General features: G+C 43.2%; 1 protein-coding gene across 5 annotated transcripts in view; it reads right to left on the reverse strand.

The window, feature by feature from the left end:
• plxna1 (plexin A1) overlaps positions 1-16,233 on the reverse strand; it is a 226,735-nt gene that overhangs the window by 30,073 nt on the left and 180,429 nt on the right. For all 5 annotated transcript variants that reach the window (XM_031899707.1, XM_031899706.1, XM_031899704.1 and 2 more), the window contains 6 exon segments: positions 14,605-14,772; positions 13,837-13,930; positions 12,913-13,152; positions 12,631-12,774; positions 11,644-11,878; positions 5,795-5,937 (listed from right to left, as the gene is read on the reverse strand). In XM_031899707.1, coding sequence (XP_031755567.1) covers positions 5,795-5,937; positions 11,644-11,878; positions 12,631-12,774; positions 12,913-13,152; positions 13,837-13,930; positions 14,605-14,772 — 1,024 coding nt within the window.

Consider the following 16,233-nt stretch of genomic DNA (forward strand, 5'->3'; position numbering starts at 1 on the left):
CCTACAGTTTATTGCATATTTGTATTTTATAGTGTTTTTTGTATGCAGCATCCCTTCCCAGAGGCTATTATCCCCATTGTTACTATAGGCACCATCTCTCCCTACTATACCTACTATCCCACAGCCACAGTCCCTTCCCAGAGGCTATTATCCCCCCACTGCTACTATAGGCACCATCTCTCCCTACTATACCTGCTATCCCACAGCCCCAGTCCCTTCCCAGAGGCTATTATCCCCCCACTGCTACTATAGGCACCATCTCTCCCTACTATACCTTCTATCCCACAGCCACAGTCCCTTCCCAGAGGCTATTATCTCCCCACTGCTACTATAGGCACCATCTCTCCCTACTATACCTGCTATCCCACAGCCCCAGTCCCTTCCCAGAGGCTATTATCCCCCCACTGCTACTATAGGCACCATATCTCCCTACTATACCTGCTATCCCACAGCCCCAGTCCCTTCCCAGAGGCTATTATCCCCCCACTGCTACTATAGGCACCATCTCTCCCTACTATACCTGCTATCCCACAGCCCCAGTCCCTTCCCAGAGGCTATTATCCCCCCACTGCTACTATAGGCACCATCTCTCCCTACTATACCTGCTATCCCACAGCCACAGTCCCTTCCCAGAGGCTATTATCCCCCCACTGCTACTATAGGCACCATATCTCCCTACTATACCTGCTATCCCACAGCCCCAGTCCCTTCCCAGAGGCTATTATCCCCCCACTGCTACTATAGGCACCATCTCTCCCTACTATACCTGCTATCCCACAGCCACAGTCCCTTCCCAGAGGCTATTATCCCCCCCACTGCTACTATAGGCACCATCTCTCCCTACTATACCCGCTATCCCACAGCCACAGTCCCTTCCCAGAGGCTATTATCCCCCCACTGCTACTATAGGCACCATATCTCCCTACTATACCTGCTATCCCACAGCCCCAGTCCCTTCCCAGAGGCTATTATCCCCACTGCTACTATAGGCACCATCTCTCCCTACTATACCTGCTATCCCACAGCCCCAGTCCCTTCCCAGAGGCTATTATCCCCCCACTGCTACTATAGGCACCATCTCTCCCTACTATACCTGCTATCCCACAGCCACAGTCCCTTCCCAGAGGCTATTATCCCCCCACTGCTACTATAGGCACCATCTCTCCCTACTATACCTGCTATCCCACAGCCCCAGTCCCTTCCCAGAGGCTATTATCCCACTGCTACTATAGGCACCATCTCTCCCTACTATACCTGCTATCCCACAGCCCCAGTCCCTTCCCAGAGGCTATTATCCCCCCACTGCTACTATAGGCACCATCTCTCCCTACTATACCTGCTATCCCACAGCCCCAGTCCCTTCCCAGAGGCTATTATCCCCCCACTGCTACTATAGGCACCATCTCTCCCTACTACACCTGCTATCCCACAGCCACAGTCCCTTCCCAGAGGCCATTATCCCCCCACTGCTACTATAGGCACCATCTCTCCCTACTATACCTGCTATCCCACAGTCACAGTCCCTTCCCAGAGGCTATTATCCCCCCACTGCTACTATAGGCACCATCTCTCCCTACTATACCTGATATCCCACAGCCACAGTCCCTTCCCAGAGGCTATTATCCCCCCCACTGCTACTATAGGCACCATCTCTCCCTACTATACCTGCTATCCCACAGCCCCAGTCCCTTCCCAGAGGCTATTATCCCCCCACTGCTACTATAGGCACCATCTCTCCCTACTATACCTGCTATCCCACAGCCACAGTCCCTTCCCAGAGGCTATTATCCCCCCACTGCTACTATAGGCACCATCTCTCCCTACTATACCTGCTATCCCACAGCCCCATTCCCTTCCCAGAGGCTATTATCCCCCCACTGCTACTATAGGCACCATCTCTCCCTACTATACCTGCTATCCCACAGCCCCAGTCCCTTCCCAGAGGCTATTATCCCCCCACTGCTACTATAGGCACCATCTCTCCCTACTATACCTGCTATCCCACAGCCCCAGTCCCTTCCCAGAGGCTATTATCCCCCCACTGCTACTATAGGCACCATCTCTCCCTACTACACCTGCTATCCCACAGCCACAGTCCCTTCCCAGAGGCCATTATCCCCCCACTGCTACTATAGGCACCATCTCTCCCTACTATACCTGCTATCCCACAGCCCCAGTCCCTTCCCAGAGGCTATTATCCCCCCACTGCTACTATAGGCACCATCTCTCCCTACTATACCTGCTATCCCACAGCCCCAGTCCCTTCCCAGAGGCTATTATCCCCCCACTGCTACTATAGGCACCATCTCTCCCTACTATACCTGCTATCCCACAGCCCCAGTCCCTTCCCAGAGGCTATTATCTCCCCCACTGCTACTATAGGCACCATCTCTCCCTACTATACCTGCTATCCCACAGCCACAGTCCCTTCCCAGAGGCTATTATCCCCCCACTGCTACTATAGGCACCATCTCTCCCTACTATACCTGCTATCCCACAGCCACAGTCCCTTCCCAGAGGCCATTATCCCCCCACTGCTACTATAGGCACCATTTCTCCTTTAAACATGTGAGAATGTTACTGTACAGTGTTGCTTGGCAAAGCTATCTTGAGGTGACTTGCTGATGACGGTGAAAAAAAATAGAAACCTCACCATAGTTTAGAAGAGCTTTTTATGAAATAATAAGTTGTGGGAAATGCAAAGGTTACTGAAATGTTGGTGCACAGAAGGATTTATTGCCAATAAAAAGCTTTTAAACTGACATGTGGAATGCTGGATCTCTTGACATGATGGGGTGAAATGAAGGAAGTGACATTTATGGAGAAAGAATAGTAGCAAGCCTATAGCAATAAAACTCAGCACCACTATGTTGCTGCCCTATCTTTGACCGAATAGAAGCCCAATAGAAAAATGCAAAAGAAAGTCACTGTACATGCAGCATTGGCATGCAAACTCTCGCTCTATACATACAGCAGGACACACATACTACACTCATTTTATATATAGAATAAGCAACGATTATATTTTATTCAAAACTAAAATGCTATAAAATGCAAACTCCATCTGGTAAAATTTAAAACTTGTCCATTTATTTTCCACTGAAGTACTACAGTTACAGGGTAAATGCTACTATACAGTTAAAGGGTAATACTAATACAGTTAACGGGTAAATATTACTATATCAGAAGCCTCGGGGGAGCTATGAATTCACTTTAGAAAAGTGCAACAACACTCATTTTACAAAATCAAGTAAATTGGGCGCTATATATATATATATATATATATATATATTCCCCAGCACATGGGGCAGCCAACAGAAAGACACAATACAATAAAGGAAGGGGTAGGACTTACAGCTTATTTTATTGTCCGGCATTAAAACCAATGTTTGGACAGCTAGTAAACATATCGAACAATAAAACAAGTCCAGAAAATGTAAAGCGCTTAATTGCCTCTCTTTATTGGAAACCCTATTAATGTAGCTGAGCTGAAGTGCTGTTTTAAAGAGTATGAATGGCGTTTCATGAAGAAATGATTTTCTGCTTCTGGGTGGGGGCCTGGGGGCATTGCTATTAGAATATGACCTTTAACAGCAATAAGGACAGTAAAAACATTTATTCACCCTTGTCGTTTAACACCCAAGGGCTAAACCATAAAGTGCTCCCATTGCCCTAGTGTAGGTATCAATAGACCAACGGCATTAAAGCTCCACATTTCCAATGGATTTCCAATAGCCTCAGTGACAAAAACACGCACGCATGAAATGTATTGAACATCACTGTGCATCTAACTTTTTGGCCCACATTTGGACCTCTAATTAAGTATTTACACACATTCACAACTAAATACATCAGGTCTGGACTAGTAATCAAAATAGGCCCTGGCATTTGAAGAACTCGAGAGGCCCACCAGCCCAACTAAACAGTTAATGTCTATGGCATCTTACAGCAGTCTCTCTGTCATTTGTATGTATGTATGTATGTATGTATGTATGTATGTATAACTTTATTTATAAAGCGCTACTTATGTACGCAGCGCTGTACAGTAGAATACATTAATATAAAGAGGGGTATTAAAATAGATAAATACAAAGTATATCAATAAGCACAAATAAATACAAGATACAGTTGCAATAAGTTAAGAGTCAAAGACACAAGAGGATGGAGGTCCCTGCCCCGGAGAGCTTACAATCTATATTTGCCAAAACCCACAGACTACCAGTCTGGGCTTGATATACATATATATATATATATATATATATATATAAATTATATAATAAATATATATATATATATATATATATATATATATATATATATATATATATATATATATATATATATATATATATATATATATATATATATATATATATATATATATATATACACATACATACACAAACTAAGGGGCAGATTTATCAAAATGTAAATTTAGAGCTTAATACATGAAAACGCTCCCATGTTCTACTCATTCCTATTTCAGAAGTGTATTTATCAATGGGTGAAAGTTAGAGTTCTGCATTTGATAAATACTCCTCTGAAAATCCCATAGGAATGAATAGAACGTGGGTGGGTTTTCAGGTATTAAGCTCTAAACTCACATTTTAATAAATCTGCCACTAAGTACTTTGAACTCCATTATGTGAGCTTCTTATGGTGCTTCATTCCGTACGTGCTACCAATGTTTGGATCCAGCCCAAGCAGGAGGTGGATGTTTTGGTGGCGTTTATGGAATAAGGCACCTTACAGAAACAGATATTAGAGTGCAGACTGGCTTTACTATAAGTATTGTTTATTCCAGGCACATTCCTTCTCTGGTCTGTTTATCTAAGAGTGGGAGCTGCCATATTACTTGCTTCTGCTTTGACACTTTCCATAAAGCTGGCCATACACATTCAGATTTTAGTCTTCTTCCGATGAACTTATGGATATAGATCGTATGTTAAAATGCAACAATCAAACTAGAGATGCACCAAATCCACTATTTTCCTATTTTGCATAGGCAAATGAATATAAGGAAGGGTTAAAACTAACATTTAGACTGAAATTGTTCGGCCATGTTAAACTGAATCTATTCACGTCCCATTTGTTTCCATTCTATGGAGAATGCCTGCGCAGCAGCAAGCAGTATAGCCTCTCCCTCCTATATAAATGTAAACGTGCATAGGAGGAATGTTCTACACACATTAAGCCTACATATTTAAGGTTAAATAAACCTTACTTCCTAAAAGGGCATGCTTCTCCTTGAAACAACCCGGGGACTTTAGCAAAATAAACGGACAATTACTGTGTTATTGTTAGCTTTGCGTTACAGCAAACTCATTAACAATTAAGACTTAGCGGCGTACGGCGAGCTCGGGCTTTAAGAGGACGTATCACAAAGCCGCGGCTGAGATGAGATATTATCCCTTTTGAGATTTTGAATTTCAGCATTTATTTGTTTTCTCTACAATAGAAGTGTAATGAGAAGAATATTTCAGCCAAATACCCAATTTAGCCTTGTGCGTTCTTTTCATTTCGAGCCGCTTCCCAGCTCCCTGGAATTAACAAGCCACGTGTGCAGGATTCTCAGGGCTGCTTTCAGGGGGGCAATGGCTGTTGCCGCTTCCCCTGGGGGAGGCTGATATTTAGGGACAATTCAGAAAACAGGGGTTTGTAGTAACCCATAGCAACCAATCAAAATCAGGCTTTCATTAGTCTTACTGCAGTTGCTATGGGTTACAACTCCGCAGCAATTACTCCCATTCTGTGAATTCACATTCAAGATAAAGTGCAGGAGCGGCAACCTTACCTCCATTTCCTTCAGAACAGGATGATCCTCGATTCCGGGGAAAAGGACTCGCATGGCGTATGTACGGTAATCCAGGAAAGGGATTCCAGCCCCATCGAGGTCGTTGGTCAGCTCATGGATGTCAGTCTGCAGCTCAGCGAAGGCTGAAAAAATAGATTTAAAAAAAAATTAGAGATTGGCTAAAGCAGGGATGTTCAATGTGTAGCCTTTATGTGATGCACGGTGGCTTTGCAGTTAGTATTGCTGCACTGAGGGTTCTACGTTCAGTTATATATATATATATATATTTTATATATTATTTTCTTTATAGTGCGTGCCATTGGCTGATGCCATATTGAAACACTGCCATTTTAAGTACTCGAGTCAAGCATCTCCCTTTGGCTTGTATAATGTACATATACATGCCGTCTTACACCAGCCAATGAATGGACAGTGCTGTGTCTTTCAATCCAACACTTCTTCCTGTTAGAGTTAGAACCTGCATGATTTCCTGTCAGGTGACAAGTGAGTAAAACACTAACATCCCAAAATGGCGGCTCAAGGTAAAAAAATATCAAAAGCTTATTGACTGATAAGTATGTGCCTGTTTAATCAAAATCTTGAATAAGTGACTTATTAGGATATACATTACCCATTGGTTGAGTTTCTATTCAGAATTTACATTCCTTTCAAAGGGAAAGTATCAGTGTCCCACTTTCTTATATATTGTCAGTTTTACTTTCATAACACTATTCTACTACTACGTAGCAAGCTGCCGCTGCCCTGATAGTGAAGTATCCAAAGCCACCAATGAAACAGTGACCTCTGCTGGCTACATTTTAATAGAAATGGTGGAAAGCTTGAAAATAAAAATTGCTCATTTATATCAGTGGTCTGTTTGCCTCTGTAAGTGACAATATGTATGTGACAATCCACTCAAGAGCCACGTGGATCTAGAGCCTGCATTACTCCAGCCTGGTAAGTGATGGTCATGTCAAGCCCTCCATTTCTACAGAAGGACTCGGGGACTGTATGAAAAGGCCCGGTGCTGTGCTGTCTGGGGGAAGAGTGCCTCTTATACATGCACTTCACACACTATTTGGAATGAACACGTTTGATGGCTCACGTTACTGATGAGACAATATCGTCAGATGCTTTCGGCACCTCCCGGCTCGCCTGTATTACCTGCAGATTTAAATCTCCTGCCTGTTATTGCAGCCAAATAAGCATTTTGCCTGATACCTCGATAATCCGAAGCGCTGATAACAGATAAGAGGGAGCAGGATCCCTCTCGCCTGCTAATAACATAATCCTGAAAAATAAGCTTCCGGCGGTAGGATAGCAGCCGGCTGGTGGGGGCTGGAATCCTGCACACACCGTGGCTTCACAAAACCCAGCAAGGCTATTATAGATCCCAGCTCGGATTGATACATTCTGTTTATTTAGCCAGGCTACCAGATTATATCTCCTACACAAGAACAGTTGCATTTAAAAAGGAGGCTCGTCGGCTTGTGAAAAAGAGGTGAATGCAGTGAATGAACATTTGACCCCCTTTTGCACAAGGTCCCACTTAGGGGAGAAGGCTAGGTTAAATGACTCTTTATATTCTTCCATTGCTCCACTGGTCACCAAAACAATGTAGCAGAAGCAAAGCCAGATTTCTAATGTGGGTGCCTCTAGGCTGTCCACCTCACCTCTACTCCCCATTGTTTGTCCCTACTGATAGCCAGAGCACCCAAATAACTGTCAAAATTCTCCAGTGAGGCCCAGTCCCTGGGTGCTGATGGAAATGAATGAACCAGTGTGAATGCAGCGGCGGCTGGGCAGCATGGCACCCCTAAAACCACACTGACCCTAGGCCCGGGCCTTTGTGGTACTCCCACAAGCCCAGAGCATGGTTAACAGATCTAAAAGAGAACTGTGACTAGGACACCGTATCCTGTACAGTACATCCTTATGCTTAGTGATGCAATTTGTATCATGTGAATCACTGAAACTTATGTATTTTAACAAATAATGTACCTGCTGTTGTAAAATATGAAGTCATCTAAGGCCTTGTGCCTGTGTATGCTCTTGGAACTCCTCTCTGGCTTATAATATCCTTATATTTTACAACAGGGGGTACATTATTCACTATATATTAAAGGAGGGCTGGAAACCTATTTGTATTTTGTTGACCAGGGGCTATATAGGTACAGGATTTGTTATCTCGAAACCCAGTATTCAGAAAGCTCAGAATTACGGGAAGGCCATCTCCAATAGACTCCATTTTAATCAAATAATTCAGAATTTAGAAAATGATATTCTTTTTCACTGCAATAATAAAACAGTACCTTGTACTTGATTCCATCTGAGATATAATTAATCCTTAATGGAATTAAAACAATCCTATTGGGTTTATTTAATGTTTAATGATTTTTAGTAGACTTAAAGCAGTGATCCCCAACCAGTGGCTCACCAACGCCTTCAATGTTGCTCCCAGTGGTGCTCATTTTTGAATTTCTGACATGGACGCAGGAAGGATACAGACCATGTGTACTGCTAAACAGAGCCTCCATTAGTATGCCAGCCCACATTGGGCTACTAATTAAACAATCTGAGTCCTTATTGGTCACCTACTAGGAAAGTTTTTCTGCTTGTGTTGCTCCCCTTCTTTTTTTCATGACTACAAAGGCTGAGGATCCCTGACTTAAGGTATTGAGTTCAAGTTACAGAAAGACCCCTTCACGGAAAACCTTGGGTCTCGAGCATTCTGGATAACAGATCTGATACCCGTATGACATGGGTTGATCTGGACAAGGTAGAAAAACCAGGACTGCTCAAGTGGAGATCAGTGGGGAGTGTGGGGGTCTGGGATGACCCATGCCGATTCCCATGCTAAGAAGTGAGGGGTTTCACTGACGTCACAATCAGTGGCAATTAAAACATTCTGTTTGACACTGCCCTAAGAGAGCCTGATGCACAGTGAGTGCTGATAGGCTGGCGCTGAGGTCCTTCTATCACCACTTTGCCAGGTAGACACTTTACCTACAGGAAGGTTACTCTAATCCAATTTACAACACGTACTTACTATCCCCTAAATCATAATCATAAACAACTGAAAATACCCTAATACAAAAAAAAAATATGAAACCTAATAAAATTTGTGTCCATTTCTCATATTAATTAATTTCGAGCAACGGCACCGTATAATCTAAAACGCCAAATGTTTTATCATTCTGCCCTTTTCCAACTATTTTTTTTTTTTTTTAATAAAAAAGGGAAACAGCAAGTTAGGATTAATTAACTTTAAACAAATGTTTAGCATCTCCAGTGACAATTCTGTATGATGTGCACGGCTGTTATCTTCTAATTAATCGTCTAGTAAAAGCAGCAAAGCAAGGTACCGCGCGCCATTTCAAAGGCCACCATTTCCCTCTCAGCTGGAATGGAGTTTGTTTGCTGTATAACGATGCTGCCCTAACTAGGCAAACAGCATCAAAGTAACGGCGGGCTTAAAAGAGCCACAGTCGCACAGAAAAAGGAAAAGTTCATTTAATTAGTTGCAGTCGGACTCATGTCTTGTCACTGGTGCTGGAGAGAGAAGCCATATCTGAATTAGCTAGTGCCAATGGCGCACAGACATTTCTCCACCTGTCATTTAGATCAAAGCTGTCCAACTGGCTAGATGTGAGCCCTACCAGGCATTTTTATGGGCCCCAGAGTTCTCAGAGCCCCACTGACCTCTATGAATGACTTCATCCCCTTATTACAATCTGGACCTCTAAACATGTTATATAGAATATAACTGGCCCACTTCTATAGGGAATCAGCTGGGCAACACTGGTTCAGATGGAAGGAATAGCAAAATATGAATGGGAAAAACCACCTGTCATGGCTTGTAATGCACGGCTTTCAGGCCAAACATGTACATTTGCACGTTTTAGGGGTGAAAAATGACTTCTTTGCCAGTGACTGGCAGTTCCTGTTCATCTAACTGACAAGCGGCACAGACGCGCATGGAGCTTTTCTCTGCTCAGGGCTGAAGCATATTAGAAAAGAAGGTTGTGTGTGCCATTGGTCTAAGACTAATGCCACATAAAGAATTCACTGCTGCTGAGGTTATTATTTAATTTTTTTTATGCCGGTGGGCAACTGCTGAATTCAGCCCATGCAGACTGCCAGTGACTTCAATGGCAACCGTCTATCAGTCCACATGGCATACGCGGCACTGCGATTTCCCGAAATCGCAGAACTTTCCTCTCAAGGCAACTTCTGCGATTTTGGGGAAATCGCGGCACCATGTATGCCCGGCGACTAATCTCCCCGTGTGCCACAGGCCTTAAGGAGGAGTCCATTATGCAGAGGATCATCTGTGCGCTGCACCAGTAATTTTATAACCTACCTTGCAAGGACCAAACATGGAGGGAGCTTCAGTTTCCCTGTTTATCTCAAGCAATAACACAAACCAGAACTTTTTTGTGACAAAAACAGTCAGAAAGCAAGTTCAGCACAAGCCCTATCCATTGCACTCATTTTGAACAAGGGGGTATCCTGCCCCTTTAAAATGGCTTTGAATAAGATAAAGCAGTAGATGGGTCAGATGGGATTAGAGTCTATACAATTTATAATTATGTTAACTCTGTTTCTCTTAGACAATAATAGAGGGACAGTGTAAGCACTGAACATTTCTATTTATGCACCCAGTTTTAGATGGGGTTGGAATATTATTTATAGGCTGCTACAGAATAGCACTCCTAGTGGTAAGAGTGGGCTATATTCTAGCCGTGAGATTTGCATTCACCTAGTTCAATCTATACTGTCCTGATATACAACTTTCCTCCCTAATCAGTAATCTCCTTTATCAAGAGTCCTGTTGTGCCTGTGCCGCTGCCGGATAAACGCAGGTAATCGGTGACTAGAAGCACCAGTTGATGCCTGGGACATAGATCCGAGCAAGGAATTCAATTAAAATAATGCAGTGGAGCCGTAGAGGGAAGAGAGGAACTGTCAGATGCTTGGGAAGGGTGGGGGGACAGAGACAGCAGGAGAGGGGGCAGCAGGCAAGCAGAGATATCTTATCTGTACATGGAGCAACTCAAAGGCTTAGAATGGGTACACATACTATGCTGCTTAATTAAAAGCCTATGCTTTTATCTGGCATCAGTAGAATATTGCAGATCATCTCGCCAGCAGCTCCTTGTCATTCTATCTATGGTTCTCACTAAATATATATATATATATATATATATATATATATATATATATATATACATACATACAGCAGATTTATTTTTTTTAATCTGCTTTGTGGTGCCAGCTCCGTTCCCCACCTCTGGGCTGGCTACAGTTGGCAGGGTTATGACCCCACGTTCTGGTAACAGGAATAATGGGCAATTAGGCTCTCTGTACGCAACTTCACAGGCTTTGCCGTCCCAGTTTTCTACGTCCTTTCTCCACATAATGAGATACCCTAGGTTTGTGAAAGTGTGCTGTTCTTCACCAGGCGCGCTGTGGCCCACCGGTGCCTCCAAGGAGGGCAGACAAGCAAAAGACAAATGAAACGGAGCAATCTTTTTAACTCAAACTTTTACTGAATCATATTCTGAGTGAATTCCTGGAGGAACAGCTCCTCTTTCTTGGATGAAGGTACAGCATATGCCAGGTAGGGGCACTGCTGATGTTGACCTCCAGTAAATGCTAGACTGTAATGCAGGTCTTCTGGTTTGTTGTAAAATTGCTCTCAGCAAAAAACATGACAAGCCCAGATTCTATTTGCAGAGTAGGCAATACTATTACTACAAAATGTTTGGGGCAGAAAGATTAAGACATATTTTGAACCCTATTTGCCCTACTAATTTAACAATAGTAGGTGCCAGGGTCCAACCTACCTTCTTTGCACTCCAGTGCCACACGGGACTCCAGATTGTCCATTTGCAGCTGCAACCGTTTCAGGGTACGGTCAGCATCCCGCGATTTCCTCTTGTAGGCAATAAGCACAATGATTATAATGAGCAAGAGCAAACCACCTCCTCCTCCAATTCCAATGATGGCAGGCAAGGTCAGCAGGCTGTCCGAGTAAATCTGCAGTGTGCCCGGTGAGTACTCAAACCCTCCGGCTTTAATCTGAGACATAAGGGATGAGTGCCTGGTTAGGGTATATGCCACAGATACACACAAGATACATGTAAACTGGGTAAGTACTTGGGGTCAGCAACCTAAGACCCTCCCTGGCTAAACTAGGTTTATCCAAATGTTTGACCTTAGGGCCAATATCTGAATCATGACGCTTTCGTGGATGGGCAGAGTCTGCACCAATCAGCCAATCAATACTCTTCTTCTGAGTGCCCCTATCCAATACAATAAGCTCCAGCTAGGAACAAGGTACTATGGGTAGGACTAGGACAAACACTGTTTGCCTGCCTGGGATGGACAAATAGCCTATGTAGTATCATAGCTAGTGTCATGGAAAGGTTTACAGTGATAAGTTGCACCAAACTATATCAACATGGAGTCTTTTCTTCTTTGATATCTGATATTAAGCCCTGGCTTAATTGGTCAACATCTGCGCAAACAGCAACTGTAGAAGACCCTACAGGGCACATATAGAGTCTTTCATACAGAGTTTATGATGCTTTTGTGGTACAGTTGTGTTATAAATACAACTAAATTTACAGGCATGAAGGACAGAAAGGTTGATGTTTCTGCAGACAGGAATGTGTAGACATAGTTCCTTTTTCAGTTATTCCTATTTCTGTATGGCATTTTTAAACAATGTAGAATTTATTGCACATATATCAAAACTGCTCCCCCTATGCCTTTAAGAACATTATTATAATGACAAACAGTGATATATAGGCAGTCTATGCCACACTTACAGTGACTTTGTGCTGTCCAGTAAGGTTCGGAGACTCGCACAGGAGCTGGGTCTCAGAGACAGTAAGGGCACACGGTGTGTCACCAATCAACACTGTATAATTAAGCCTGAAGTTCCCTGGGGCTGCTGGAATGAGATTCCGACCCTACAAAGAAGAGAGAGAAACACTAAGCGGCTTTGATTTATACCTTCAGTACAGATCAAGGTGTAGCTTGGGAGTAGCAAGGCTAGTAGAAATCCATGCCCTGGTTCCTTCATTAATATATAAAAAGCTCCTGCTAACCTTGATTATAAGAGGAGAGCTAGGCTTCAGCTCAAGGTTTCCAGATGCCGTCAGTGGCTCAAACACAGGATCTGGGTAATACAGAAAGCTGGTAGTGTTCACAATAAGGAGGGCCAGAACGTTGTCCATTATGAAACCTATCTCATCAGGACGGTCCCCATTCTCTGGCGGGCTCCTCAAGGGATTCTCAACGGAGGGAGCCAAGCACACCATGGTGGTGTCATTGTACACAGTGCAGTTCTAGAAAGGAAGACATGATGGCATGAGTGTCACTGAAGAATAAGCAAACAAAAACCTCCAAGTTCATTAATTATAATGAATAATCGCCAGTCTTAGGCAGATATCTCTGGTTAAACTAGTTTCTGTGTGGGCAGGGTAGCAAGAAAGGCTTGCCGCAATACAATAAAAAGCCAGTGTGATTGGTACATAGCAGTGCTGGCAGGGTCCCCATTACTTTCCTACTCTTGCACAGAAGCAGCTCCTGACTTGCTATTGTAAGGCTGATGAAATGCACAGCAGACTGGGTGTTTATATGAGATTAAAGGATGCTGCCCACTGCCAGTTAAGAGCAAGACACAGCTTCACGTAGGAATGAAGCCAAAGTTTTGCCATCTCACTGTGCAGAAAGTAGTTTCCTTAAGTTGTGAGCTTGGTTGTAACTAGGAGTGTACACTAATGTTCACTAAGAACCCTTTTACATAACTGCCATATTTACAATAAGGCCAGTTAGGGTCAACATACTATACCCCCTTGAACTGTAAAATAAATGGGTATACATTGAACATACAGATTATATACAAAATGGCCACTGATAAACTGGCACTAGATGGAAAAAGGACCCTGCCAAAAGATCTCACAACCAATGCCATGTTTCAACCAATCACCAAGAGCAGCAGAACCAACTTAACTTGCTCTGATACTCACATTTTCTCTCTCTGCATCTCCATATTTTGCTCTTATTTTGGGTTCTTTAATAGTTGCCAGATTCAGCCCAGTTACTATGAGAGGGGTTCCCCCGCTAAAAAAAGAACAAGAACAGGGATGGTTAGTCAGATTAAACAGATATATCCACTGGCCTTTCGGTATTATCAGCACAATATGGTCCAACAGTATTAACATCTGCCCTGCAGGCCGAAAGGGCCAGTCACACCTCCCATTAATTACTTTCATACCTCCAAATATATGAAAGTGATTAAAACAGTATGCACAACTTAGTTCTGGCCAGCTAGTAATACCTATTAGTACCAGGGGCAGACATGTAGCCTGTATGAATTTAAGGGCAAACGGTTGAACAGTTCATACAAATACATTTTGTTTTGTTTGGTTGATTTAAACTGCCCTAACACTGGCCAATAAAAGCTGCCTATTCAGCCCCTTCAGACCTATCCAATAGCTTATTGGCTTACATATTGGGGCATCCTGAATTATGATTGCATCATTTGCCCAGGGATCAAAGACTGGATCAACATTCTTTCATCCTTTTGGCCAGAGAATATTTATTAAATGGGCACTAATATACTATATTTTGCAATCAGAACACTTTACCATTCCCAGTATACACGTAATTTAGGAGAAAGCTAAGGAAGCAAAGGAAGAAGCAGGAAAGGCAAAACAAAGAAAGGACAAAATGAGGCCTACACATCTGCAGTTGCATCACTTAACAAGAAGCATCAGGATTAGGATGGTTTTTACCTGGCGATGCTCCACTCTGGTTCTATCTTTTGCACGGTTGGATCTTCGGTGTAATTGTAATGCACTTCAGAGTTGTACAGTGTGGCGCGGTTGATGTGGATTTGTATTTCGGCTTTACCCGTGCTTGGTCCCTGCGGAGTCTTACAGCGGATCTCTTTCGCAGTACGCCTGCCAGAAAAGAAAAAAAATATATATGAAATTCAAATCAGACTGCTTAGGATTTCTTACACTTTGTAGAAATAGAAAAAAAAAACATTAACATTTCACTGACCGACCAAGCGTGGAAAAAAACATGCGCTGAATGATTGGAGACAAGCTCTGGAACCAGTAAGCAACCATTACTATGACTGGGCTAACACATTACGCAGGGTTTACAGAGAATGGGCAATCTTATCAGTCCCTGCCTCACTGGAGCTTACACTCTAATTTTCCTATTGCAGAACCACACACTTCACTCTCATCAGAAGACGATTATGTTTTGATCTGCGGGAAGAAAATCCATAGGCAGCACCCTGCTTAGAAACAAAGCCAGAAACCCAATGAGGCTGCAATGCTAACTAGTGCCACTAGAGGCAGACATGAAAAATAATGTTACCTGGTAGCAACCAATTAGATACCTTATATTTTAATAAAAGTATGACTGGGGGGAGGGGGTATATATATGGGGCTGTCTAATTAAAGGGGAAAAATACTAAACAATAAATAAAAGAAAGACAAGAATGGGTTATATGGAAGTTAATGGCTTCTTTTTTGTTTTTGTCCCTCTGTGTTTATGCATGGGTGGCAGCTGCTATATAAACCTACATCACTGCAACTCCCAGCATACAACCTATAGCTGGAGGCTGTCAGGGCAATGCCAAGGTTGCAGGTTGTTCTATACAATGTCCCTTTAAATGGGCAACAGCCTTCCTGCATTGAGCCTGAGCTATTGTGCCACTTCAGGTCGATCAAGCTGAAATCAGAGGATGCCACAAAGATAGACTGACCAACAGATAATGGGAGGCAGTTGATACAGGCCGAGGTCTCTGCATTCGGCTGACAGGAAGGGTGCCACGGAGCCATGCCTGTGTCAGATGGCACTTTCTATTAAGCAGCTGGGGAATGCCGAATAAAATAACAGCGGGGGAAGAAAAAAAAAAAAGCGGCGCTGAAGCAACACTCTGTATCACACACTCACCCTGCAAACAGCAGCTATTAGCGCTGATAACCGGCAATTACCACAGGAAAATATTTAAAGACCCGCTCTATTATCATTCGTAATCTAGAAATTATGCACTTGAAATCCTATGGAAGGAAGGCACAGGGAAGTAGAAAAGCCAAGCCTGCGGATTGGAAAGATGAAGCCTTTGGGGGCTCACAGTGCAAAGATTTAACCACCCATTTGCTGGCCAAAGATAAGGCAATGGAGGGACAGTCATTCGGAATATGAGGGAGAATTACACACTGCTATGTTTGGTAGCACCCCCAATATTCTGATCATTAGTTTGGCTTTATTTGTTATGCCTCAGTCACAGGAGTCAAGGAAGGGATGCTATGTGCACTTCACTATAGCTGGAGGATCACAAGGTTCCCCTTCCTATCTTAAAAGGAAAATACACTCATATTATATAATTACTTTCCTATACTGTA

The sequence above is a fragment of the Xenopus tropicalis genome, chromosome 4, assembly GCF_000004195.4.
Source record: "Xenopus tropicalis strain Nigerian chromosome 4, UCB_Xtro_10.0, whole genome shotgun sequence".
Taxonomy (NCBI): Eukaryota; Metazoa; Chordata; class Amphibia; order Anura; family Pipidae; genus Xenopus; species Xenopus tropicalis.